General features: G+C 38.0%; 1 protein-coding gene across 2 annotated transcripts in view; it reads left to right on the top strand.

Annotated features, from left to right (window-relative positions):
• The first annotated feature begins 5181 nt into the window (after positions 1-5181).
• The window catches only part of CC2D2A (coiled-coil and C2 domain containing 2A), a 52004-nt gene continuing 31231 nt past the window's right edge, over positions 5182-25954 (top strand). For both annotated transcript variants that reach the window (XM_066548606.1, XM_066548605.1), the window contains exons 1-12: positions 5182-5273; positions 10614-10702; positions 11211-11306; positions 13102-13203; positions 14011-14187; positions 14357-14507; positions 15668-15804; positions 17052-17183; positions 19052-19261; positions 21324-21427; positions 24180-24320; positions 24745-24901. In XM_066548606.1, coding sequence (XP_066404703.1) covers positions 5225-5273; positions 10614-10702; positions 11211-11306; positions 13102-13203; positions 14011-14187; positions 14357-14507; positions 15668-15804; positions 17052-17183; positions 19052-19261; positions 21324-21427; positions 24180-24320; positions 24745-24901 — 1545 coding nt within the window. In that variant the 5' untranslated portion in view covers positions 5182-5224. The remainder of the gene's footprint in view (positions 5274-10613; positions 10703-11210; positions 11307-13101; positions 13204-14010; positions 14188-14356; positions 14508-15667; positions 15805-17051; positions 17184-19051; positions 19262-21323; positions 21428-24179; positions 24321-24744; positions 24902-25954) is intronic.

The raw sequence follows: 25954 nt of genomic DNA, 5'->3' as shown, positions 1-25954 counted from the left end.
CATCAGATCAATTCATGAAAGTTGCTACCTAAGGGAAAAGATGTGTGAACACAGACTTCTAAACTGCATGTGACAAATTACAAAAAATGGTTTTTGAGATTTCTGTTGTGTTGGAGTAAGGTGTGATCAGTTTAAAAATAATTAAGATGATCAGAGTTTGTTCTTTCTTGTTTGTAACCTCCCTGAAACTGGGATCACTGTAGGGTTGCACACAATACCTAAATTCCTACTCTAAGAACACAGCAACATGTACTCTTATTCTGTAAATGCTCTGTGTGGCTGGTAACATTTGCTGTTTCCCTTCTGCTGATTTTACAAATTTTGACTTTGATTCTAGGCAGGCAATAAGAGGTGTATATGGCAAAACAAACCTTAGATTGTCCTCAAAGCCAGAGAAATAACTCCATTGCTCACTGTCCCTGCTGAGTTTTAAAATGTTTTAACTCTGAACTTGGGGCCTATGATGCCAGTGCCCACTCTGGGGCATCCTGCACCATGGGCACTCCAAGCTGCAAATGTAGTCTGCCTGTTCTAAAAGCCAGCCTTAACCATCATTGACAAAACAGCAATAAATGGCCAAGTGTGCCAGCGTCACACCTAAGAGCTCACACCACCACCTCATGTGCAGCACTCATTCTGCTGCCCAGTGTGATCAATGGCATTGGGCTGGCCATTTTTCATAAAGCTGACCAAGATAAATGACTTGTTCTCCATCCCAGGAAACACCTGTGGTTCAGATTGTGGATGTCTCCTGTGAGCAGAGTCATTGTACTGACATGTGTTTTTAAGCAGCTTTCCATCCTGTTAAGCAAAGGACTGACTACTCCTTTAGGGTCTCATAGTAATGTTCCTTACATAAATGCTCTTCATATTTGTCCATAATTTAAACTGTTTGTACAACTGTTTCTGATACTGGAGTATATTGTTGGGACACAGACTTATTAGCAAAACAAGATCTTGAACCTGAGTTTTTGCCAAAATTTTGTATGAAGTTTCACCCACTGAATCATTTCCACAGTCCCACATGCAGTGATTCTTAGCAGATAAAAGAGATGTGTGCTATGCATGTTACTCTAAGAGACCTGTCCCCTTATTACATATCTTTCCCTTTCCTGAAAGCTTTTGTCATATCAGATGTTTCTAGCTATGAGAGTTCCTCTTTCCACAAGTAAAAATGTATACTCCTAATCTCTTTTAACTACTATGTTTACTTCTTCCCATGGTTTCCTTCTTAGTATAGTACTCAGAAAGGAGAAGCAATTTATCCATCTCTTTTCATGTGATTCCAACTACTAAAACTTTGCAGTAATAGACCTTCAGATGTTATAGGGACTGTTTATACACAGACAATTATAAATAGGTCTAGTAACTCCATTTAGTATTCTCAGTCTTGTTTACTCTGATCATACTAGAGATATTAATACACACGTCAACATAAGAAATTATTTTGTTAATAATTCAGTGCAGCAGAAAATACTCCCCTCCAGACTTGACAGGAAAGTTATAAATCCCTTTGTAGCTACAAAAATTAGGGATGGTATATAAGACAATCCACATTTCTACAAACCATCTCACAGTGCTGACATTTTTGCCATTCCTAGTATCAACATAAGCTGGTTGTGAGCATTTAAGAAGCAGATAAATTATCTGTCCTCTGTTTCTCCAACAAGGGCTTCATGAGTGTGATTCCCTTTAAGCAGGCTCTAAAACAACTATCACAGACTTCATATCCTTTTTTTTTCTGCTACAGAAATATTAAAGTATATTGATAAGTCTAGGAAGTTATGATTTGTCTTCTTACTCTGAGCATTTACTAATAATTGTTTTAATCCTGGGGTGGCAAAAAGCCTGTTAGCCAATAACAGCTTCTGAGAGATGATATCTTTTTGAACTCTGCTATGTTTCCTGGAATTTTTCCCCCAAATGACAAGCTAAGAAGTTTGCTGAGGCTGATGCTGATTTGTAAAGGTCCCCTGTAAAGAATAATGCAGCCTTGTTCCCTTGATGCATCTCCAGTAGTTACTCCAAGTACTTCAATGCATTGGAACACAGTGAGCACCAGGAAAACAAGTGGCTACTAATCATCACTTCAAGGATTTATCCTTACATGAAGTTTCCAGGGATTTTTTTCAGAGTGAAATTAAAGGTTTCTAAATGAACCTAAAAAAATATTTACTTGCTGGAATGTTGTCATATAGTCTGAATTAGAGGTTTAACACCTCTCTTTAGTCAACAGAGTGAACTAGTCTCTTCCATAAATGTTTGGTATTTAGGAATCACTGCTCTGGTTCATACAAATCCCAGGAAGGTCTGTGCCCTTACTTCTTGCACTTACTTTAGAAGCAGTCCACAGAAATTGAGTCAGATAATTTAACAGTTAGATACTCAAGGTTAGGATGAGTGACTATTTTATTGTATTTCAGCCTGAAATAACCATCCTTGACCCTGTAAAAATATACTGTGGGTATTTGCTTTTTAAAATCACTGCAGTAACTGAAAAGCTCTGCTGGAGCTGCATCCTCTCCATATTTTATTCATGTTTTCCCTTTTACCGTAGATGAAATTGTTCACAAAAAGAAGTTTGCCAAAGTGTTTTAGTGGTTTAAGCAGGAAATCTGACTCTTTCTCTTTAAAAGCACAGCTGGGGTGCTGCTTTTAGGGGCAGTGTGGTGTTTGGCTCTTGTGTGTGATCCAAGAGCTGCTGTACAAGAAAACCCAGGTAGGAAGCAAACATTCTCCTTAAGCTCTATTTCAGTGTCACTGCATTTAGTGTACTTTCAGGAGTGAGACAGGTCTAAGTAACACAAAATCCTCAAAACCATTTTCTAGGTACTTCTGATGCAATAATTTTTTTAAAGAGCAGTGTAAGAAACTTCTCTGTGTTTCTGTTGTTAGTTTTCAGTGCTTGGAAACCACCTCTGAGCTAGTGGAGAGCTTTATAGTTCTTGCATCCAGTTGTTTATTACATTTTAAAGTGTCTGTTATAGTACTTAACTTCAAGAAATGCTACCAAAATGTTAAAGAAAGCTGCCATAAAGCACTTCTTCAATGTTGTCAGTGTTCTACATTTACATGTGCCTTTAGGAAAGACTGTTCAAATTTGATACATAAAGCTTGATATGAAGATTTATGTGCCAAGTGATAAAGAGGCTGCTGCTCCTTGCAGTGCTGTACTTTTTGTGCTGTGAAGAGGGGATTTAATGAGCCTTGCCAGCAGCAAGGAAATGCAGCCATTTTTAGGTACATAGCCCTTAGCCTGGTGAGAGATACCGAGGGAAGTGGTGCTGAGGCAAATGCACAGGTGCTTTGGGAGGGAGTTACATTTGTCTAGAAAAGCCACTTGCTTAGGGTGACTTCAGCTCCCTGTGCTAGTTGAGACATATCAAGAAATCTGATCATACTTGAGGCCAGTAGTTGCTAAAGCTAAGCCTCAAGCAGGAGATAACTTCTCCTTTTTCATTTGGTACCTCCCAAGAGATAAGGAGGGATATGAAGATCACTCTGCACCTTCTAGGCTGGGCTGGAAGTGCTTTCTGAAGCAAGTATGCATGAGCCTGTACACACTCAGTACAAAGAAGTGAGAAGGAAACCACAGGTGACCTGTGTCAGCCTCAGTTACCCCTCTTGCCAAAGAAGATTTAGGCAGGTACACAAAGAGGCCCCACATTTCACTCCCACAAGTTGTTTTATGGGGATTTTAAAATCCCGAATAAACAATGCTCTTGTGATTTACTTCATCTGTGAGCACAGCACATCAGCCCTTGGGTTTAGCACAGCTGCAGCCAGGCTGGCACAAGCTTTGTGCCAGGAACAAGTTACAGCCATGGCTGGTTTTCCATCTGGGAAAGGCAAAGTAGGACAGGAGCCTGCACGAAGAGAAGCAACAAATTGAGTTGTGTAGATATAAATGTAAAAGTTTCCCCAATGCTTGTAACCAAATACAGCCACTTTCTAGTGCAGACAAAACCAAAGTAATTTGGGGGAGGGAGGAAGTGATTTTAGCCCAAGGCTGAAAGTAGGGAGAAAGGGGATTGAACACATCCCTGTGATCTGAATATTGCAGTGGGCTTTATGGATCAAAGATGGGTTATGTAAAAAAAAGAACAAACAAAAACAAAACAAAAAACCAAAACAAAACAAAACCCTAAAGTGTTCATATAGCAGGTACTGGCTCACATTATTCACTATTATATGGAATTCACTATTACGTGGAAATGGATACATTTATTTTTAATCATTCCTTTATGAAAAAAATAAAGCTCTTTTAACATACTAAGCCTGTATGTTAAATAGTGTAATTTAAGTGTTTGGGGGAAAAACATCAGGTGGAATGTCTCTAATGATCATTATGCACATATTGAAGCATATCTGTAATGAGTAATTCCTGTGTTGTTTGTGATTGCCCAGGTGAACCGCAGAAGAATCCCCATGGTAATCATGGAGGTTAGTGTCCAGATCATAGAGACAAATATGTTTTATGATCATTTTTCACTGAGAATAATAGAAATCTTTTATATATATAGATGTGAAAAGTGAAATAAGTAAGCCAAGACTCTCTTTTAAGTTCTTCTCACCTGTCAGTACCATTCTAGTTCTTTCAGATCTCATTACTAATTTCTGTGCAAACACACTGCAACTCTGAGTATCACTGCTGGAAGTAGGCACCCTTGATGTGTTTTGGATTTGTGGTTTTTTTAAAATTCTATTTCGTATTGATCCACACTCTGTGAAAAGTGCGGATTAAATTATGTTCATATTGTTGAATATATTTAGCCTTGCGTAGGTCACAAAACCAAGTTATTCCGTTTTCTCACTTCAGAGCAGTTTTTGAGGTGATTATGTTTAAACGGTAAAATGTCAGGAGGAGAAAGGAATGCCCAAACCCCTGTGGTATGAGGAGATTAACTGTAAAGATAAAGCAGATGTCTATAACTGTATATATAAAATATATTGGTGCGAAGTCAGTGCGGAGGGGCGTCCGTCGGTCCCCCTGTCCGTCTGTCCCGGCCGGGTCCCTGCCGCGCGCTCCCGGCCCCGCGCAGGCGCAGCCCCGCGCAGGCGCGCTCGCTCTGCCCCGGGCCGGGTCGGGTCCCGCTCCGGGCCCCGCTCGGGCCCCGCTCCCGGGCCGCGCCGCGCCGCCGCTGCCGCCATCGCCTTTCCCTCCCCGCTGCCGCCGCCGGGGGCTGCGGGTCCCGCCGGGCCGCGGGCGGAGCGCAGCGGCACCATGTCGGCAGCACGGCCCAGCGACGCCGCCGAGGCAGGGGCAGTGCGCGGTGAGTGACTCCCAGCGGCGGGCGCGGCTCCGGCGGGCTCTGGTGTCAGTCCCGGCGCTGTTCCTCGGCACCCGGCCCCGCTCCGGGGGTCCCCGCGGGCACAGACGGCAGCGCTGCTGCGGGAGGAGCGTGGGGCGCTCCCGAGCTGCTCCTCGCAGGGCTCCCTGCTGGCATCCGAGGTCTGTGCTTGTCACCCCCGGGTCAGCTCCGGCTTCGAGCAGACAGGCAGCGCCGCACTCCAACGACGTGCTCCTATGGCGTTTAAATAGGGTTAGATTATGAAAAGCCCTTCGTTTTTCAGATATATCTGTGTAGATGTGCGGCATTTATGTAACTGGACCTGAACTGGCCAGTCAGCCTTGTCTTCATCCCTGGGAAGGCGACGGAGCAGATCATTCCAGAGGTCATCACCAAGCGTGTAGAATAAAGTCACCTGGAGTAGTCAGCCTGGCTCTGCCATGGGGAAATCAGTCTGATAGCTGCCTGTCATGGCATGGCAGGATGGATCAATGAGGGGACAGCAATGGGTGTTGTCTGTCTTGACTTCATAAAGGTTTTTGCACTGTCTCCCATGATATCCTTGCAGGTAAGCTCAGGAAATGTGGTTTAGGTGAATGGACAGTGAGGTGGATCAGGAGCTGGCTGAATGGCAGAGCTCAGAGGGTTGTAGTCAGCAGAGTGGAGGCTCTGGTCTGTGGCATTCCCTGGGAATCAATAGTGAGTCCAGTCTTATCAATTTGTTTATCAACAACCTGGACAATGGGATAGAATGTGCCCTCAGCAAGTTTCCTGGTGGTACAGACTGGGGAGTGGCTGCTGCACCTGAGGGCTGTGCTGCCATGCAGTGGGACCTTGATGGGCTGGAGTTGGGCAGAGGGAAACTCAGTGAGGTTCAACAAGGGCAAGTGTGGGGAGGAATGGCCCAAGTACCAGCACAGGCTGGGGACTGACCTACTAAAGAGCAGCTCTGCTGAAAAGGGCCTGGGAGTCTTGGTGGATGACAAACCATCCTTGTGCCAGGAGGGCCAGTGGTACCCTGGGGTCCATCAGGGTAGTGTGGGCAACAGGTCCAGGGGGGTGATCTCCCTCTACGCAGCCCTAGTGAGGCCTCTGCTGGAGAGCTGTGTCCAGCTGTGGGCTCCTCAGGACTAAGAAGGACATGGAGCTACTGAAGAGGGTCCTGTGGAGGGCCATGAAGATGCTGAGAGGTCTGGCCTATTTCTCTTATGAAAAGAGTGTGGGAGCTGTGCCTGTTTAGTCTGGAGAGGACTGAGAAGGGATCTCATTAATGCAGGGGCCAAGAGAAGGGTGCCAGGCTTTTCAGTGGTGCCTAGCGACAGGACACAGAGCCACAGTCATAAACTTAAAAGTTTCACTTCAACATGAGAAGGAATATTTTTACATAGAGGGTGGCAGAACACTGGAAAATGCTGCCTAGGGAGGTCATGAAGTTTCCCAGTCTGGAGGTATTCAAAACCCACTAGGACACATGCCTCTGTAAGCTGTTCTAGGTGACTGCCTAGGGGTTGGATGGATGCTCTCCAGAGGTGCCTCCCAGCCCTAATGGTACTGTAAACCTCATAATTTGTGCTTGAAGTGTTTCTCATGGGTATGAAGATGTATAGATTTATTGGCATGCTATTTTAATGTCACACATTAAACACTCCTACAACATAGGAGAGTGTAAGAGAGTGATGTGGTGGGAAACTGCTAGAACTAGATGTCTAATCCTTCTGGTAAACCATGGGTTTATGGTTTACCTAAATAGGATGCATAAAAGATCTAATTAAGAGCAGAATATTAAAAATTCAGTAGAATGAAAATCTAGTGAAGTATAAACATACTTGGTTTTTCATCAGCTCAAGTTTTACCAAAATAAAATTTATGTCCTGTCCTTAAGCACATTTTAACAAAATATGGTACAGACAATTTTTTAAGACAATTTACAATTTAATTTACCTAATTTACAATTTAGGCATGTTTCCAGCTCTTCAGTGTCTTCATGCATTTCTTCTGTAAGTTTTTTGAGTCTCACTGTACCAGCTTGCACTAGGAAGTGCTGTGCTGTTGACAGATAGAGTCCAAACAATTTTCAGAGTTGATTGCATGAAAAATTGAGGCACCCTCTAGTGATGGTTATTTTCTTTTACAGAAGCTTATTTTCCAAGAATGAACAGAATAGCTCAGCAGTACTCTTCAGAAGAAAACTAGTCACTAGTTTCCATATGTGATAAATTTTCTTTTCCTAAGTATTTTGCTCTGTTACTTCTGCTTCCAAAATACCTGTAATTTTACAAACTTTGTATGATTAAGTGAAAAGTACAGGATGTGGTATTCTGGATACATCATACCATTGGTTTTTAACTGTAGTATAATTTATCCATCTATTTGATTGGGTTTTTTGAAGTTGCATCTCACATTTTGAGAAAGACTACATCTTGAGCTGAAGCCTTCATGTATCTATTCAAAACTTAATTCAGCTCCCCTCACCTCTCCAGAATTCAGTTTCACAGAGTTATAAATAATTTAAATTTCCATGTTCTATATGTTATGGTTTTGAATATGCTGACAGCTGCTGTTAGCTATTGTTTTGCCTAGTTATCAAGGAGGAGTAGATTTGAGTTTCTCATTCCTTTCTTAGAGTGATGATCTGTGTATGAATTTCTGATTATCGTTTTCTTGCCAACTGATAGCTAACTATTTAAAAAATAATAATAATTTCCCCCTGCAGTTTTCCAGGTGCCATTGAAAAGTTCTACATTGTCTGTTTGCTCCACTCTCTGGTTTTGCTTTTACTTTAATGCAATGCTGTAATAATACATCACCTCTGTTCTGAGGCCTTTTTAGTTTGTCATAGTTGTCATCATATTATGTTAAATCTGTAGTGTTAAAAATATATACACCTCCACACTGCTTTTTTCAGGAAAAGGGAACTATATTTTAAAACAAGTGGGAAGTAGATAATTTTTCTGGAATCATCAATTTGTCACATCCCTCAAATAGGTGGTTTATTTTCTTCTAGCATGGAATGATTATCATTCTTGGCCCACTATGGCAAGCTTTTCTTGAAACATGTCCATCAGCTATTTCTTCACTTAATATTCAGCATAATCTCTGTACTAGTCTTTCAAACATTCAGTCAGTCTCTACTGTTTTTTAAAGCAATCTGTTTGCAGAAATTCAGTATTTACTCTAATCCAATTATATGTGCACTTAATGCCTTTATATCTTCCTTAAATGGAATGACATGGTTATATGTCAGTCCACTAGTCAGACTAGTAAATAAGAGTTTCAAAAGAAGAATTGCTTAAAATAAAAAGCCTGTGTCTGGTAGTTACTGCCTTGTGAAGCCAGCACAACTGCAGTGTTGCTGTAAATTTTTCTTCATTGTTGGGTTTGTGTCTTACTACATTTAAGCAGTTGTTGTATCCATGAAAAATACAGCAGTTTTTCTAGGATCTGTGCTGGAAGTTACCATTCCTTGTTTTCATTCAGGTAACTCATGCTTGGTCACAGCATTAGCATCTGTCTTGTGCCTGGTTTCTGCATCCTTTGAGATACTTGCAGAAGTTCTGAATCAGTGTCAGTGCAGAGAGCTTTGAAGCCACACTGAGATCCAATGGCTTTGGCCCCCTCTGAGTGCAGATGAAATCAAAGGAAAACACTACATGACATTTTCAGGTTCTCAGGTTTAATTTCAGTTTGACTATCCAGCAAACTTGTTAGATCTGCCTGACATAAAATACAGAGCCACTGTAGGATAATTACACTTCCAGTGTAAAACATGGTGGGGATATTTTTAAGCCTTCTAAAGGTGATCCTGCAAAGTAATGTGTTCATGGATATCAGTTTTATTTTCTTCACTTCAAAGATATATTTTGAAGTTGAGCACAACTTAGTTGGCTGTAGAGCCCATTCACATAAGCAGAGCAAAAGTGTATGTCCAGAGAAATAAAGTAACAAAACCATTTTTTAATGTGGCCATTTCTTCAAAAAGCTGCAGTATCTCACAGTATTTCATGCAACTATCAAAGCCTTAAAATGGTTTTCATTAGATATAGAAAAGATAATGACCCTGTTGTCTCAAGGAAAAGATGAATTAATAAAGAATTCTGCATACAGAGTGTAAGTTCTGATGCTTTATGAGTGCTTAAAGTAGCAGCAGATTTTTTTTGCCCTAATTTTGCATGTTTACACTGTTCACCTAGCTTGTCTGGAAATGTTTACAGACAATTGTAAAGGGTTTCAGATCATCTAATCTGTTGCTTTCTAGTTTGCATTTATCAGAATGGAATTGAATGACACATTTGCTGCCATGAAATAGAATATGTTTTTGCATGCTAACTGAAGAGAATAAAATAGTAGGAAAAACTCACAAGAGGAAAATCTAAAGGTAATTCTAGACCAGCTTCTTCCTTGAAATATTTTTTTCTAAGTCTTGATACCTGGGTTTGGTGGGGTTTTTTGGTTGACTGAGTTTCTTTGAGGGTTGGGGTTTATCTGTTGGTTTGGTTTTGTTTTTTAACTTAAAAGCTTGCACTAGTGAAGGTTCTATAACTGTTTAAGGGACTCAGTTCCAGTGCTAGAATAAAAAGTTATATTTTTTCCAGTGTGTAGCCACCTTTCAAACTGCAATTAAAGTTCATCATTTCCATCTCCAGCAGACAGAGCCTTTTTTCTGTGTGCTGCAATCTTTCATAAGCCTGAAGTTTTAAAAATTGCTGAAGTTTTTTCTTAATTCCAAAAACTTTTCAAAGGCCATGTGTGAGAAAATGGGACTTCTGTGAATTCTTACTTGTGTTTTCTGTACACAGATAAACACTATTGCACCATTCAAATAATTAATAAATCTTTTAAAGTTGTTAGATTGAGGAAGGGCAGATGCTGAAAATTCCTGCAAAATAGGGGGTTAGCACCTTGCAACTTGTTCATTCTTTTGAAAGTTTCCAAATGTAATTAATGTTTCTTTTGCAGTAAACTGTGTAATTTGGAAATATTGGAATTCTCCCAAATCTCTTGATGATTCTGAGTAGTAGTGATAGTAGTATTAAGGTTTATCTTTAAATATTTTTCTTTTCTAAATGTTGGTGGACTAAAAGTGTGCTTAAGCATTTCTTACAGTGGTTCATAGTATATAATGAGAGGTAGATCTGCTGTAGTTTAAAGACATTTAAATTATACTTTGTAAGGAATGGATTGCAAACAATGTTTCATTCATTTATATTTTCTCATGCAAGTTCTTTCTGTTGGAACGTGGGACTCTGGTATAAATGTTTTTTTTCCATACATTTCTTTCAGAAAATACTTAATTTAAACACATTTCCATTTTCTCTGTTTCAGAGTTGCCACCTGTTCCTTCTGCATCAAGGACAAGCTCTGCAGAGCTTTCTGTTAGGCAGCGAATGAGAGAGAAACTAAAAGCAGCAAGGGTGAGAATCCTTCAGAAGTCCTGTTTGATTGACCTCAGTCCCATAAGGAACACCCAGTTCATTTTGCTGGCTTTGTGCTATGTGGATTTGAGTTGGGATATCTGCTTTTTTATTTCTGAAGCTGAAAGAGTACTCAGTTCATCAGTACAGTTACATTCTGTACTGCTATTTTCTTTTCTACGATTAAAATTTAATTTGTTGATAGTAACATAAAAGGTGTCATTGTTTTGTAATTCAGATGATACAATCATTACAATCATTCTGTGTTCTTTGCCAAAAAAATTTCTTACACTATTTTGAAAGCAATGAATTTCTACGTATGTTTGCTGTACAATTTAATAACGTCCATTAATATATGGATCTGGAAAACCACTTAAGCTGATTTTATAATTATAGATTCTGTCCATAACACAAATATAAGTAAGTGCTGAGTTCCTGGGAATCATTGTAGCTTTGATCTGTTTCTGTTTCTATTACAGCTAAACATTTTTTTCATTTGTTTGCTTAGACAAAAGCTGAAATTACTTTATCACAAGAAGACCCCAGTCCACAACCAAGGCACTTGAAAGGCATCAGAGAAAGAAAATCAGGACTGGATAAAAGGGTAAAAATGTGCATTCTGTCTTGCTGTTCTTATCATAAGAAAGTGAGTGTGAAACATGAAGAAAATCAAAGTCTGCACACTCTTGAAGATCAATTTCATTTAACAGAATTATGCTGCTGTTTGAATTAGTAACCAGAAAGGAACCATTCTGGTTATTGTTTTTATTGTATATATTTAACAGTAATAAATTGCTTACATTGTAGTATGGACATAATGTGAAACTTGTGTCATTTAGAGGTTCTTGACTTCTGTTGCTTAAGATGCCTTGAAGTATTAAAAATTTACTATAACAGGAGCTTTATATAAATAAAGCTTCTACTCTAATAGAGCTTTATATAAATTTGAACAGTGCAATTGCTAAATGCTGGATATTAACTTTGTCATTGTATTTTATTGTATTTCCTTGTTACCATTTTATATTGAGGTTTCTTTGTATAAGCATGTTCTTTGTTAGAAAATGAATTTTTTATTAAAAAGAACAACAAAGGCTTTGCCTGTGCAGAACTGGCACTCATATTCTTCAGAATTCACAAAAAGAATTGCCTGTAGAAAACGTGTTCCAAAGAATGTGTTATGCCCAGGAAATAACAGCATATAGCAGTAATACCTTTATATGGAATTCCAAACAATAGGACTTAGCCTGGCTAAATTACTTGGCTAGGGGAGAATTGCCATTTCATGTATGTTTTGGGAAGATTCTTGGCAATGTTATCTTATAATAAGTAATTATTGCAGCTTTCAGTTAAGTAGTACTGTTTTAATATATTTGTATTAGGAAAATGCAGAAGTGATATCCTTATTAGAGTTGTTTATTACATTTTATATCAACTATATGTGAAGCCTTCTACATGTTGGTTTTCTTTCTTGTACTTATTTATGCACAAGGTATTGTTTTGCTGCTAAACAAGTGGCCATCAGATTGACAGAGTCTGAGATTTTCTTTTTGATACTATTTTGAAGTATAGGTGTAATAGAGGTAAACTTAAGAATTGTCTTCCTTTAATCTAACAATTAGGCCACAAAGAAGAACAGATAAAATGGAAGAACAGATAGAATGGTAGGTGTGTTTTTGTTGGTTAAGCCTGATGAAAATCACTTTGAAGCAGTTAAATGAAGTTGCTGAAGCAACCTCAGAACCAGTGACCTTTACAGTGATCTTGATTGCAGGTGGATAAACATGATACCTCTTTTCAAGAAAAGGCAGGGGTGTGTCACCAATGGAGTTAGAGCCTAGCCTAGCAATAATGTTTGAGAGAATAAAATAAATAATCAAGTGTGTATTTCAGCAACCAAGCAATGAACACCACCTTTTTTAAACAACACCAGAGAGGGTTTTCCTGATTGCAGCAGGGGCTGTCTGAGAGGAGCCCTGATCCCTTCCCTGGGCTGCAGCCCCTGCCAGCAGCAGCCCTGGCCCTGCTGCCCTGCTGGGGCTGTCTGCCCAGGGGCAGCCATTGCTGCCTCCCTGCTCTCCCTTTGGACAGCAGCCTGTGATTGCTTGTGTTCAGGAGTGCAGGAACAATGATCCCATCAGCAGGGAAGAAAGCCACTGTCATGTAGGCAATGAACCATTTCTTCAGGCTCTACAGACTATTTCTTGACCCAAAGAAATTAACTAACAGTTCAATGTACCCTTGTAAAATAAATATGCAATCCCTTTGTTACCACAGTGGTGATGTTTCTCTTTTGTTGTTATTTTTGTAAAAATGCAATATCTAATAACAGTAATCAATTGTTTGTATTTTTTATGGTTCAGTAAATGTATGCTAAAACTTATATATATGTTTTTATGCAGTCTGGCAATGATAAATTCGGGGAGATGCCAGAGGGTGACTCCCACTTACCATCAAAAGTAAAGTTTCGTGATTCTGTAAAAAAGCTTAAGCAAAAGTCAACAGTAAGTACTGATTCCTCCTTTTTAATAATGAATATTAATTTAATTTAACCTTTATATGGCTTCATGATTCTGTTTGAAGAAGGAGACAGAATTCAGTCTTAAGCAGTGGCAAAGATTTTATTTAATTTAAAAATTCATAAGCAGTATATGCCAACAATTGAAGTATATAAAAGGAACCTTCATCAAATAAAAGAATGGCTTTGGGTCATTTGATTAAAAAACCCAAAAAGCTCTAGTAAATCCATCTGGACACTACTGGAGTTTGCAGGAAAAATGTGTCTTCTCTTTAAATCCTTTTTATTGAATGCCACCAGTTGGCAGTTAAAGCATTTTACAGACTAGTATATTGGTATTTATTAGCCACAAAGTACTAATGTTAATTCTTTTCTTAGAGAAGTGATCCTAAATCTAAAGGGTCCTGCATCCTTCAAAGGCAAAAGGTCATTAGAAATTTCTCTTCATATAATTCACCTGGGTATCTGCAGTATGGCCAGAACTTAAACTTCGGTGTTCTGATTCACAAATGATTTATATTTAAAACAATAAGAGTGTTACAATTAGACCAGGTAACTTTTTAAACAAAAACTTTGCAAGAAATATTGAATGAATATATAGAAATAGAGAAAGTTTCATGAATCGTTTACAATTTCAGATAGCTTCAGCATTTGAGTGAGTTCTGTTTGAGATAAAATAATAATTATCTTGCTGCTGTTTCATATTATTAATGGGAAGATTTATTCAATTTATTCACTTGCCCTTATTTTCTTAAGAATACCATAATAAAGTATGTTTGTCTTCTTTTTCTAGTTCCAGAATGATTTTCCTTCTGAGGAAGAAGCATATAATTTCTTTACCTTCAATTTTGATGCTGTAGCAGAGAAAATGAAAGCTGGAGCCAGGAAAAAGAATGGATTAAGTGAAGAGGAAGAGGTGGAAGAGGATTATGTTGAAACTCATGAAGATGAACAAGAAGAGGATGAAATGGTGAGAACTATAGGATAAATGTTAATATTTTTTATTCAGAATTCTGTTAATATTATTAATCTATATAAAACAACATCTTTGGTTTCCTTAAGAATTCTCGAAGTGTACTTTCTCAAGAAACTGTTAAGAAACAGACAAACTAACAGAGATGTTTGCACTTAACCAATAGGATGAAGAAGTACGTCTGGTGAAAGATGATGATTTATTCATAGGGCAGACAGATGAAGACCTTGTAGTAGTGAAACCTGTTGATTGTGAAAGCTACACTGAGCAACTGAAAAGGGAAAAAGAATTTCTCTTCATTCCCAGCATGTTAGCAGGTATGAAGATAGTGGTTATCCATTTAGTTCCTGGATTTGTGCATAGCATGGCACCCTCTGATCTGCTGAATAAATCTTGTACTGACCGTCTCTGGGAGCAGAGAGAGATGTTTCATTGCAGCTCTCTGACACTGCTCATCCAGTGTGAAATGTCTGGCAGATGGATCAGCTGGGAGCATGCACACCTCAGCAGGCCATCACCTGCTGCACTGGCAGGTGAACTCAGGACACCTCAGTTGCTTGGGGGTAATTTCCTCACTGCTGTCTGTAGGAAATGCAAGGTGCTAGCCCCTCTTCTGCTGTTATTTAATGGATGCAGCGTTGATCACATCTCTGACTTTTTTGCTTTATTCCCACAGAGCTTCAAAGTCCTAAAAAATTGCTTTATAGTATCACTTGCTATTTGATATTTGAACTGGAAGAAATAGAAGCAAGTCTCCCAGTATGTACTGGAATGGTACCAGTGCAGCTTGCAGTGCAATGTCATAATGTTTGACATTGTGTGCCTCTGTTTTTTCGTGTCTTGTAAATTAGTTCTGACTACTTCTTGTGTGATCCATGTGTTCTGATTTAAGGGAGAACTTTTGTTGTAACCCTCAGTACAATCCTTCCCTGTTTTGAGATTGCTTCTTGAAAAATACTGAATCCATACACACAGTGAAAGAGCCTTGCAGGCAGGTCTTCAAATTCCACCTGCTGTTATTTGGCTAACATAACTCTTTTATGCATGTTTTGTATTTTGTATGAGACTAACTTAAGCAAACTATTTATTAACTGAAGGTCTGATTAGTCTGAATGTTTCATTTTCCATTGGAAAGACTTAGAAATGCTTCCCTAGTCAGTTGCTGCTCCAGGTTTTTTACACTGTTCTGCAAGCAGCCATTAACACTTACTGCCACTAAGTAACTTGGAAGTAATTTTTGGTAAGGAAATTTTTAGTTATTGGTTTATTAGAATTGTGATGCTTTGTGGTACTAGTATGAGATATCTGTCTTGATTAAGATAAGGACCTGGTTTAATTCTATATTTCTTTTTTACCTTTGTAGTAAAATACTTCTGACAGCATACTTAATATACAATGCCAATCATTTTAAGAATTAACAAACTAAAACTACAATTACAAGATATTTTACATTATTTTCTTCTTAATGTCTCATTAGTGCCTGCTTCTGAGAAGATGCCTAGAAATATGCAGCCCAGGTACCTTGAGGATGAAGGTCTTTACACTGGAGAAAGGCCCTTTGTAACACAGTCTAATCAAAATATTTTAGAAAACAGAATACTCAGACAGGACCAAGTAAGTCACTGCTACCATTTTAGTTGTAACTTTTATCAGTATTTTATTTATCTTTATTAGTATCTTATTTTTGTTATAGTTAAGTAAGTGGATGGTCTTGCCAATATAGGGCTTTCATCTTCAAAATGTTTAGCAGCATCAGATATTGGGAAATAGATATTTTTGTAGGAGCCTGTTTTTAGTGTAACCCCACTGTCAGAACATCAGACTGGCTCTTACAAAACTGATGTCTTTTCTTGGCTCTGCTTGTAGCCTGCTGGGGAACAGACCACTGATCAGACTGTAAGGCCAATTAAATATTGGTATAGATTATCAGAGAGGTTTTAGAATCCTTTCAGATTTTTAAGTATGTCTTGAAGACTTGGGAAAGTAGCTTGGATATATTTTGTCCTCCTATATTATCATCCTATACATGGTGAGGTGTGTATTCAGTATAGACTTAAACTCCTGAGCAGTAGCTGCCCTTTATATTTTTTTTTGTGATTCTGTGTGTTCTTCTTGTGCTTTTGCTAATCAGATTGGGAACATCTAGATCTGAAATTTTTGAATGGGCAGTTTGAGCCCGGTTGGTTTTCTGCTTGACTTCATGGTGTTACCACATCAGCATTTGGCTCAATTGTCAGGTATTGAAAATAATAATAAATATAAATAGAAGGTATATAGAATGGGAATGGAACTAACAGGGTAGGACAGCATCCTTGGACAGCTGCACTGGTTTAAGCTGTATTTGAATCCAGGTAATGAGAACAGAAGGATGAATTATCCTTGTGAAAACATGGATAGCAATTTCTGTGTAAAATACTTACCTGGTCTGCTTTCATAGATGCTGTTTAAGTAGTTCAGGTTTTGGACTAGAAGATTTGAGAGGTGCTTTGATAAATCATCTGAGCTGCTATTTAGCTCTTGTGTAAAACAAGATTTAGAATTCTTTCCATTTTAGTGATTTAAGAAAATAACAAATAAGTGACATGTTGATTTTTTTTTCTTTCAAATCTATCACACTGAATGTTGATGGAAAAATAAATCAGTATGATCAAAGTTTGAGCGACATCTTGGTCTTTTAATTTCAAAACTTACCTCTGGTATATTTGAAGATTTCATTTTGGTGTATTAGGAAGCTTTTGGTTATTTCGGTCACAAACAATCCAGAGTTACCTTTTATTCTGTATTTTTTACAAGAATTATGATTTTGCAAGTAATTCCTTTACAAAGTAAGAAACAATATATCATTTTGTTTTCCTTTGTAGGGGAAAGAATGGTTTGGTGATGATGGCAAAATCTTAGCATTGCCTAATCCAATTAAACAGTCTTGTACTAGGCCTCCAGTATCCTCACTGGAAGAAGGCATTGCACCAGAACTTGAAACAGTGTATAGAAAGGTAAGCATATTTCATATATGAGATTGCTGAGACTCAGTGTCCCAGTTCTTCTGCACCAGAAATCCTGAAGGGTTTTGTGCTAAGAACCATGACTGTTGATAAGTTTTTGTGATTTCATATCTGTTCTTTAAATCAGTTCTACTTTATTAAGTATATATCTGTTTTTTCCTTTAAAAATGCATACAAAAGGATCAAGAGTTTAGGAGTGCTGGTTGAAGTAGTAAAGTGTCAGCTCATGACAAACACCTTAAAATCTGTGAGCCATTGAGATCATTGGGAGGCTCCCTTGGATATTCTCATGCCAAAGTAGAGTAGTTCCTATATTAGTGTATATATAGAGTTTGCTCATGTAGACAGTGACTAATTTTGAGTTATGTAGTATCAATTCAGATATTTTGGGGAGGTTGTGGAGTTTTTTCTTTGTTGTTTTTTATGCTTGTTTTGTTTTGTTTTGTTTGCAGGGGTTTTTGTGGTTGTTTTTTTCTAGTCACAGCATTCCTGCCCTGGTAAACAGCAGTCTCAATGTGCAATCAGTACAAATCAAAATAAGTTTCAATTAAAATCATTCAGCAATCTTGAAGGAAGCTTTACTTCTTCTGCTTGCTAGAACTCTATTACCCTTTGGAAAGCTGACTTTTAATAAAATAGAGTGCTCATTTGGGACACATAAGTGATTCTGACTGTTGTTGTTGATAGAGATTTAAATGTGGCCCTTCAGTTGATGCTGGTGATAAATATGCAACCCACAGGCTGCATCCAGTAGCACTGATCTGTGCAGGGTGCTTCTGCAGGCAGGAAAAATTTCCTGTTTAGATCATGTAAAGATAGGCCAAAGGAGCTCATGTTTCAGGAACACCATGTTGACATGAACAGTGACATAGAAGTATCTAAGTCACAGTGGTAAGACACTGAGCTTAAGGGTCCTTTATGGGCAGAAAAATTGTTAAAGCATAAAGAATTCAAAGTTGTAATTTTTATGACACATGGTATCTTTTGATGAGAAACTGAATGTGGAAGGGTCAGGTGGACTCCAGGGTGTTTCATGGCCATTTATATGTCCTATAAAAGAGCTAAATAAGTCCTATGCAACAGCTAAATTTCCCTCCAAATCCTTCTTTTTCCTGTTCTCAGGAAGGGACTACAACAAACACCACATAACTAACAATCTTTTACAGCACCTTAATACCTCTGGTGCATGTCTTCTGGAGGATCCTAATGAGGGAGCAGGACTGGTCAGGCTGGAAGCAGTGTTAATTCTCTTCTGATTTCATTAACTTGAGGATGTAAGGCATGGATGTCTTTCTGTCCAGTGGATTGAAGTAGTTTTTTTAAGCTTTGTTGCTGAAAAGTTTCATTTGCCTTTGTTGGTCTGAATTTCCCTGGTGTTTGAATGGGGAAGCAATATATAAAATATTAGGAAATATAATGTATTTCCTAATCTACACAATTTACAAGGAGAGCTCCTTGTCTTCCTAATCTACAAGGAGAGCTATTCTGAGAGCTGGGCTCTATCCTAGAGCTCAGTTCTAAGAGGAAACAAAACAATATAAACAAATGTGTCAAAAGAGAACTAGCAGGCTCTGCTTTTTCTAATCCAGTGTCATTTTCTTCATTGCTCAGCAAAACCTTCAGTAGAGGAAGATGACTTCTTATGTCAGCCTCACGTGGGCTATAAAAATTCTGTTGTGTAGAATATCCATGGTGTTTTTGTACCACTCACTTGTCAATAAAGCAAGAGGTTAACACAGTTTAGGACTCAGCATTTAAATGTAGGTAATGCTAAATGGGTCATTTTCTGACAAAGAAAATCCTTGAAAGATACTGTTGTAAGAATCTGTAAATCCAATTTATTCTTTTTTTTCTTTCAGGCAATAAAAATGACATCTACCAATCAGTATTTTGTTGGACCTGGAGATTTTCAGGGAATGTTTCAATTGGATATTGATATTTCTGGGCTGATATTCACCCATCATCCCTGTTTTAGCCGTGAGCATGTGTTGGCAGCTAAACTGGCTCAGTTATATGATCAGTATTTAGCAAGAAAACAGAAGAATCTTACCAAACTTCTCACAGACAAGGTATTTCTGCTCTGTCTCCATACTTTGTTGAGACAATGACATGACAGTTTAAGGTAAAAGCCAAACTTGTCAGAAGTTAAAACCCTAAATATTTGACTGAGTTGCTGTGTGTTCAGTGCAGAATTGCATTTTTAAGATTAGGAATTTCTGTGATCTTTGAATTAATTCTGAAGTAAAAGGAATACAATAAAATTTGCATAGTATTCCTTAGAGTACCCAAAATGTTTCCCAGTGAGTGACAGATTAGACATTACAGGATTGTGTACAACAGCTCTGACAGGGAGACAGCAAAAGACATTATTCAATGATGGAGGGAAGTTAGTGAAGTTTAGTTTCAGTTATCAAATCAAAGTAAAAGGAAGCAGTTTAATTTCACCAGATTGTACAAAAGTGGAACCCATTTCCAGGTATTTGTCTGTGACAGATGCTGTGTTTTAAATGCACACTGCTGCCACATTTACTGTGGGACTCTTGTGACATGGCAGAACCCAAGGCTGGATGTAAACTCCTCTGTTTCTGGCTCTGTTGCTGACTTGCTGGGTGAGCTTGACAGGGCTGCTCATCCCCTGTGTACCACCACTCTTCCTCTCTCTGTACATTGGAAGTAATGGCAGTGGTCTTCTCTGGTCTAAGTGTGTACATGAACATTAGGCATTGTCAACACAATTCTGGTGTCATCAGGGCTCACAAGAACACTTGTCTGTCAAAAATTAGCTGGATTATTAAGTACATATACATTCAGATTTCCATGAACTAAAGGCCGTGATTTTCTACAATAAAGAGCTGTTATAAGGGGAGAATAGTCATTGTATACAAGCTCATTTTTATATTAGTGTAATGAGGGTCAGTAGGTGGTGTACAGATATTTCTGAATTTTTATATAAAGCATTTGGTTATAGTTCTAATGATGGACAGACATTTCATACAGTATCTCAAAATAATTCCTTGGTATACTTTGTTCTGTTAGTACTTGAGAAGGATTTGCCTTAGTGCTGTCTGAAACAGAACATTTGGGTTATCCATGTCTTCATTACAGGAACCTATAAAGCCATAGAATCATTAAGGTTGGAAAAGATCTCTAATCAAGTTCAGCCATTAACCCAGCACTTCCACCAAATCTAAATCCATCACTAACCCCCAAGTGCCAGTCTGCACATCTTTTAAATACCTCCAGGGATGGTGACTGTCCCTGCACAGCCTGTTCCAGTGCTTGGCAAAGTTTTCAGTAAAGAAATATTTTTCCCAATATTTTTCCTCTTGTCCTGTCATTTGTTTCTTGGCAGGAGAGACCAACATCTGTCTACAGCCTCCTTTCAGGGATGGTTTAACCTGCAGATGCTCATGGGGGACCCCTATTGTTCTCTACAACTGCCTGAAAGGAGGCTGTAGCCAGGTGGGGGGGATCAGTCTCTTACCCCAGACAACCAGAGACAAGTCAGGAGGATTGACTGCCCGGAAGCTGGGCCAGGGAAGGTTAAGTTGTACATTTGGAAGAGTTCCTTCATTGAAATGGTGATTAGATATTGGAACTCACTGGCCAGGGAAGAAGTGGAGTCACTATCCCTGGAAATGTTCAAGAAATGACTGGATGTGGCACTTAGTGCTGTGGTTTGTTTATATCTGGGAGGTCTTTTTCAACCTTAATGATTCTGTGATTCTATTCTATGATTCTGGGATTTTCTAATCCACTAAGGATTACCTTTAGTAGCCCTTCCTAGTCCCAAGAAAGGCTTTTGTGAAACTTGGGGATTTTTACTGACTTGAGGTCTTTTTTCACTTGCACCTTTGATTCCTGAGCTTTCAGATGCTCCCTAGATCAGTCTTCCCTTTGATTAGATCTGCTGCAGTGAGAAAAGTTAGTAAATCTCCCTCCTTTATCCAGGGATCCTAATGAAAATGTCATGCTGAGGAATCACCTCACAGACATGGCAAAACCCTGTAAATGCAGAATCAGGATAGTTCAGGGTTTTGTGTCATTAGTAATTAGCTCTTTCCTTTCAAAGTGCAGCACAGTGCATACCTTGTTAAGCCATCTGTTAATTGCCTTTTTTGTTTGTTCAAGCTGCATGCTTTGAGGAGTGCTGTGCAGTACAGTATGGAAGGTGCTGGTGGTGATGGTGTTCCTGTGGCTCAGCAAAGCATACCTGAATACAAAATGGAGATCAGGTGGGTATGAATTCATTGCATTGTTGGCTTTTAAAATTGTAGTCCTTTTTTCCTTTTCAAGTTGGTACAGAATATTATTCATGTCAGACTTTTATATTCTACTCTAAATAGCTCTAGAAGAATTTTGAGGATTTAAGAGTTCTCACTGATAAGTTGCATAAAACATTATGAAGAAAATACAGTTTAGGCTGAAATTTTCATTCAAAAGTGGTCTAATTTGATTATGTTTATTAATTTCTTAGTAGCTATTTACTGGTATGTTTTGTATAATTAACTTCAATAACAGTTTCAGTACACTTCAGCTGGATGCACAAAGCTTTTGCAACGCAATAAGGTAATTTGTTTAACAGACAAAACTCCTAGTTTTTTCCGTTCTCTTCCTCATTACACAAATGTTCTTGATTTCCTTCCCATTCTAAGGTATTTTGGCCATGTTTTTGCCATGGGTTAATACAAATAAAGTGGTAGAATTTTATTTTACAAGATCACAGTTATTGTTCTTGGAGAAAAGCTGAGTTATAAAAATGTGCTACAGTTTTTGGCTTGGTAGTGACAGTTTGTATTATTTTTGGCAGATGGACAGTGATGAACTGTAAGTGTTAGCAGTATGATAAAAAAGAAGTTATTTTGGATATCTATGCTGAACAGCCTTTTAACTAGCAGATAACAAAAGTCTGAAAGTTTTTCACAATCTAAGAGTAGGCAGTAATGTATTCAGTTAAAGAAACAGAACTATAAAGTGATGTAATGGGTCACATTATACACACACAATATGAAGAGGAAAAATGTTTTTAATAACAATTCTACTTTCAGCCTTGAAATTTACATCTGCTAAACTTACGCATCCACACACTCCTCTTAGACAGAACATAAACCAGTCTATAATTTATTATTTTATACTGAAGGAAAAATAATTCCTTCAATTGAAAATGGAATAGCTTTTATCAGTATCTTATTAACATATCTGCTAGAGGACAAGGAGCAGGAGGTGTGCAGTTACCATACTGTACCTTGGAGACAGGAGCTCTCACTAGGGAAAGCATGAGAATGGGGATGGGAAGAGTCACTGTGGGAATTAGATTCTTGGGTTTTGACACCTGAGGCTTGCTTGATGGTGAACTCCAGTAGGAAAGAATACATCTTCTGTGTATCTGATGTGTTTTTCTATATCTTAAGTGCTTTAGTTTAGTTTCATGCTATTATGAATCTGAAGAAACTCAGCTGAAATCAGTGAGATCAGTGTTGCTCAAGTAACATGAGATGAGTTTGGCTGGGATTATTCTAGAACTTTTCATATCTGTAATTCATTCTGGCTACAGCTCTGTTATTGGAAGTTGTTACACATATGAAGCTCAGATGGGCTCAGGAATTTTTGCTGTCATGGTATTCAGTACTAACTTGGACCACTTATATTGGTAAAATCATCTGACCTGCCTTGTCTCTCTTTTAATATTGCATTTCCCTGATGGTCAATGTAGAACACTCGTGAGAAGTTACAGACATATAGCATGGAAAATAATCTAATAGTTTCCTCCACCCTGCAATACATAACAGATATATACCCTTTGCTTTCTGAAGACCAAAGCTATAATTTTCCATTGGCTTGAGGAAGAAATGTCATCTGAATACAGAAAACTTTTGCAGTTAGGAAATTCATCTTCACTTCCTGAAGTAGGAAGCCAACATATGCTGTGAATATTATGATTCAGGTTCTTGTGGGTAATATATTTTAGCAGAGATGATTCTCTGCTGAAAGGTCCTGCTTCCAAATCCCATACATTAGATAAGTGTGGTTACTGATCTCTGTGTTCCTCATGTTTCATCTTCTGGCATCATCTGGTAGACAAAAAAGAAAAGGTTGCTACATGGTTAAGTGATATGCAAACTGCTAGCTAATGAAGTGGACAAGTTATTCATATTGCTTTCTGCAGTCTGCATTTCTTCTTTGTTCATTGTTTTCCCTAAATTGGCTTATGCTGTTAAATGATGTATGATGTCTTTCTTCTCTCAGCTCTAACTCTGTCTCTGTTTTCCACATTTTCTGAATATTACAAGTAGCAATGGGTTAGTTTACATTGGGTTTTTTTAATCACAGACTTGGTTTTGTGCCAGGGTAATAGTGAAACAGCCTGTGCTTGTGCTGTATGGACATTTACATTGGAAGTGTGTGATGGTCATTAAAAGTGATAATGAATAGCTCTTTTACAAACAAATTAGAGGGTTGAAATGTGAAATATCAATTCTGAGACACAAAAAAGACTGTGTTGATTTTGTTTATATTAAGAATCCTGTATGTCTGTCAAAGGACTTACTACATTACTTCATCTCTTCAGGTCCTTTTTACTGGAGCTAGAAGCATATGAAGGTTAAAACATCTTTTGTAATGTACACGTGTAATGAAAATTACTTCATAGCAGCAGTGTAGGTTTTCTGGGCTGTTGTTTACATGAATTTACTTTAAAATGTTTTTAATTATGTACAGCTGTAATAAACATTTCCGAAAACTGTGAGATCTCTAAAGAGCAGACTTAATTGAAGTCAGATTGTTCGAAATGAAAGAGACTGGAATATAGGAGGAAATCAAATCCTGCAATCTTCAAGTCGAGGGTTTATGTTCCTTGGATTTAAAGCACTGCAGCCATCAATCAGCCTGAAACCCCTGTCACTTGGCTTTTGGTATCCCAAGTTTTCAGTCTGTTCCACTGAGTGAGACAATTCTGATTGATCTTGTGCTGTGTATGTGTATTTCTAGACAAACCAGAAGACTTCGTGATGCTGAACAAGAAAAAGACAGAACGTTGCTTAAGACCATTATCAAAGTTTGGAAACAAATTAAATCCCTCCGGGACTTTCAGAAGTTTACTAACACACCCATGAAACTTTATTTGAGGAAGTATGTCTTCATAACACTTTTTGTACTTGATTTGCTAGCAGTGGAGTTGTAATAAGATTAGTTAATTTAGAAACTTAGAATTTTAATATGCAGAAGTAAGACTTTGAGCAGTGCTGGCACTTTGACCCTGCCACTATTACTTTTGAGTTTGGGGAAGAGGGAAGGTTTAAATAAGAGCTGTAGTAACTGTAGCAGAAAGGAATGTCCACAGACTAATGAGTAATGAAAGCTACTATCTGGAATTAATGTAATTATCTGCTATCAACACTTAAAGAGTATCTGTGCTAGTCTTTTTGAATAAAGCATACTTTTGATATAATGAAGTTAATTCATGGAGAAGTAGATTTCTGTTATATGTTACAGACTTAATTGTAATGCTTATGTAATTTTATGTAACATGCTGTTACATAAAATTGTTTTGAAGGGAAGAGGTTGATCAGAAATCAGATGAAAAAGCATATGAAGCAGAAATTCAGGCTGAGATAAAGGAATTGCTAGAAGAATGTATGGAAGAATATGAAAAGAAAATGGAGGAGTATAAAACTGAGCTACATGACTGGAAATCCTGGAAGAAGACACAGGTTTGTTTAAATCATTCAATTTCACAGAAAAAAAATTACTAGTAAATGTGTCAAAACTTCTCCTAATACAGAAAAAAATTTCAGAGTTATGTATATGTTTTATGTTCAGATACATTTTGTCTACTTAGAATTTGTTAGGTAGTTGTTAATTAAAAAATTAGAATGTATTAGGTTTTTGTGAGGCATTGTTTTTCTGGTACTGATTTTCAGCACTTCAATTCTTTCTTTCAGTTTGGTAATTTTGCAGCATTCCTGTTAAATTAATTTCTTTCTTGCAAAGAAAAAACATGGATGAACTTTGTGCCTATGAGTGATGAAGCAGAATAATTAAGGGCGTTTCTAATGAGCTAGCAGTTGATATCATCTCATGTAAATATATATTTGGGAATGTCTCACTATGTTTAGGAATGTCTGACTGAAAGATTTAATTAATATTCTAACCTTTCACCTCTGCAAAGCTTTATTGCTAACAGTCTGTGCTGTAGTTAAGGTCTCAGTTGTGCTTCAAAGGGATATTGAGAGGTACAGGTGCTGCAGCAACACCCTGCAGCAAGATGATCTTTGAACTCAGCTGTGGCAAAATCAGGTTTGCTTTCACAGTTAGGTGGCAGTATACTGGATTCCTTGGGGTGATGGTTATTATACTTTAATATAATTATTGCCCAGCTTGAACACCCTGGGTTTTTGAATACCAAAGAAAAATAAAGCTTAAGACAATGCTTCAAATACTGTTTTCAAGAATCTAGTGTGTCTTTTGATACTTTTATGGAGAGTCTTTTCATGTACATGCAGCCTCTGGAAGGCATTTAAAATATTTAAGAAGAAGCCAATATGCAGGAATTGGAAATTCCTGTTATCAGAACACAAGTGGGCACATGACTCATTAGCATCATGAAGGTTCACTTGTGGGATAAAATGGATAAGTGTAAACCTTGAAGTAAAGGCAGATCATCATGAACATTGATCCTAATGGAAATTAGGATTTTTCCTAATGGAAATTCATCCATGCCTTCACAAATACCATTGTGGCATCTTTTTATTGTGCTAGTCACA

The sequence above is a fragment of the Molothrus aeneus genome, chromosome 4 (genome assembly GCF_037042795.1).
Source record: "Molothrus aeneus isolate 106 chromosome 4, BPBGC_Maene_1.0, whole genome shotgun sequence".
NCBI lineage: Eukaryota > Metazoa > Chordata > Aves > Passeriformes > Icteridae > Molothrus > Molothrus aeneus.
Note: the sequence above shows the minus strand (reverse complement) of the source record. Positions and strands in the feature narration are given on the sequence as shown.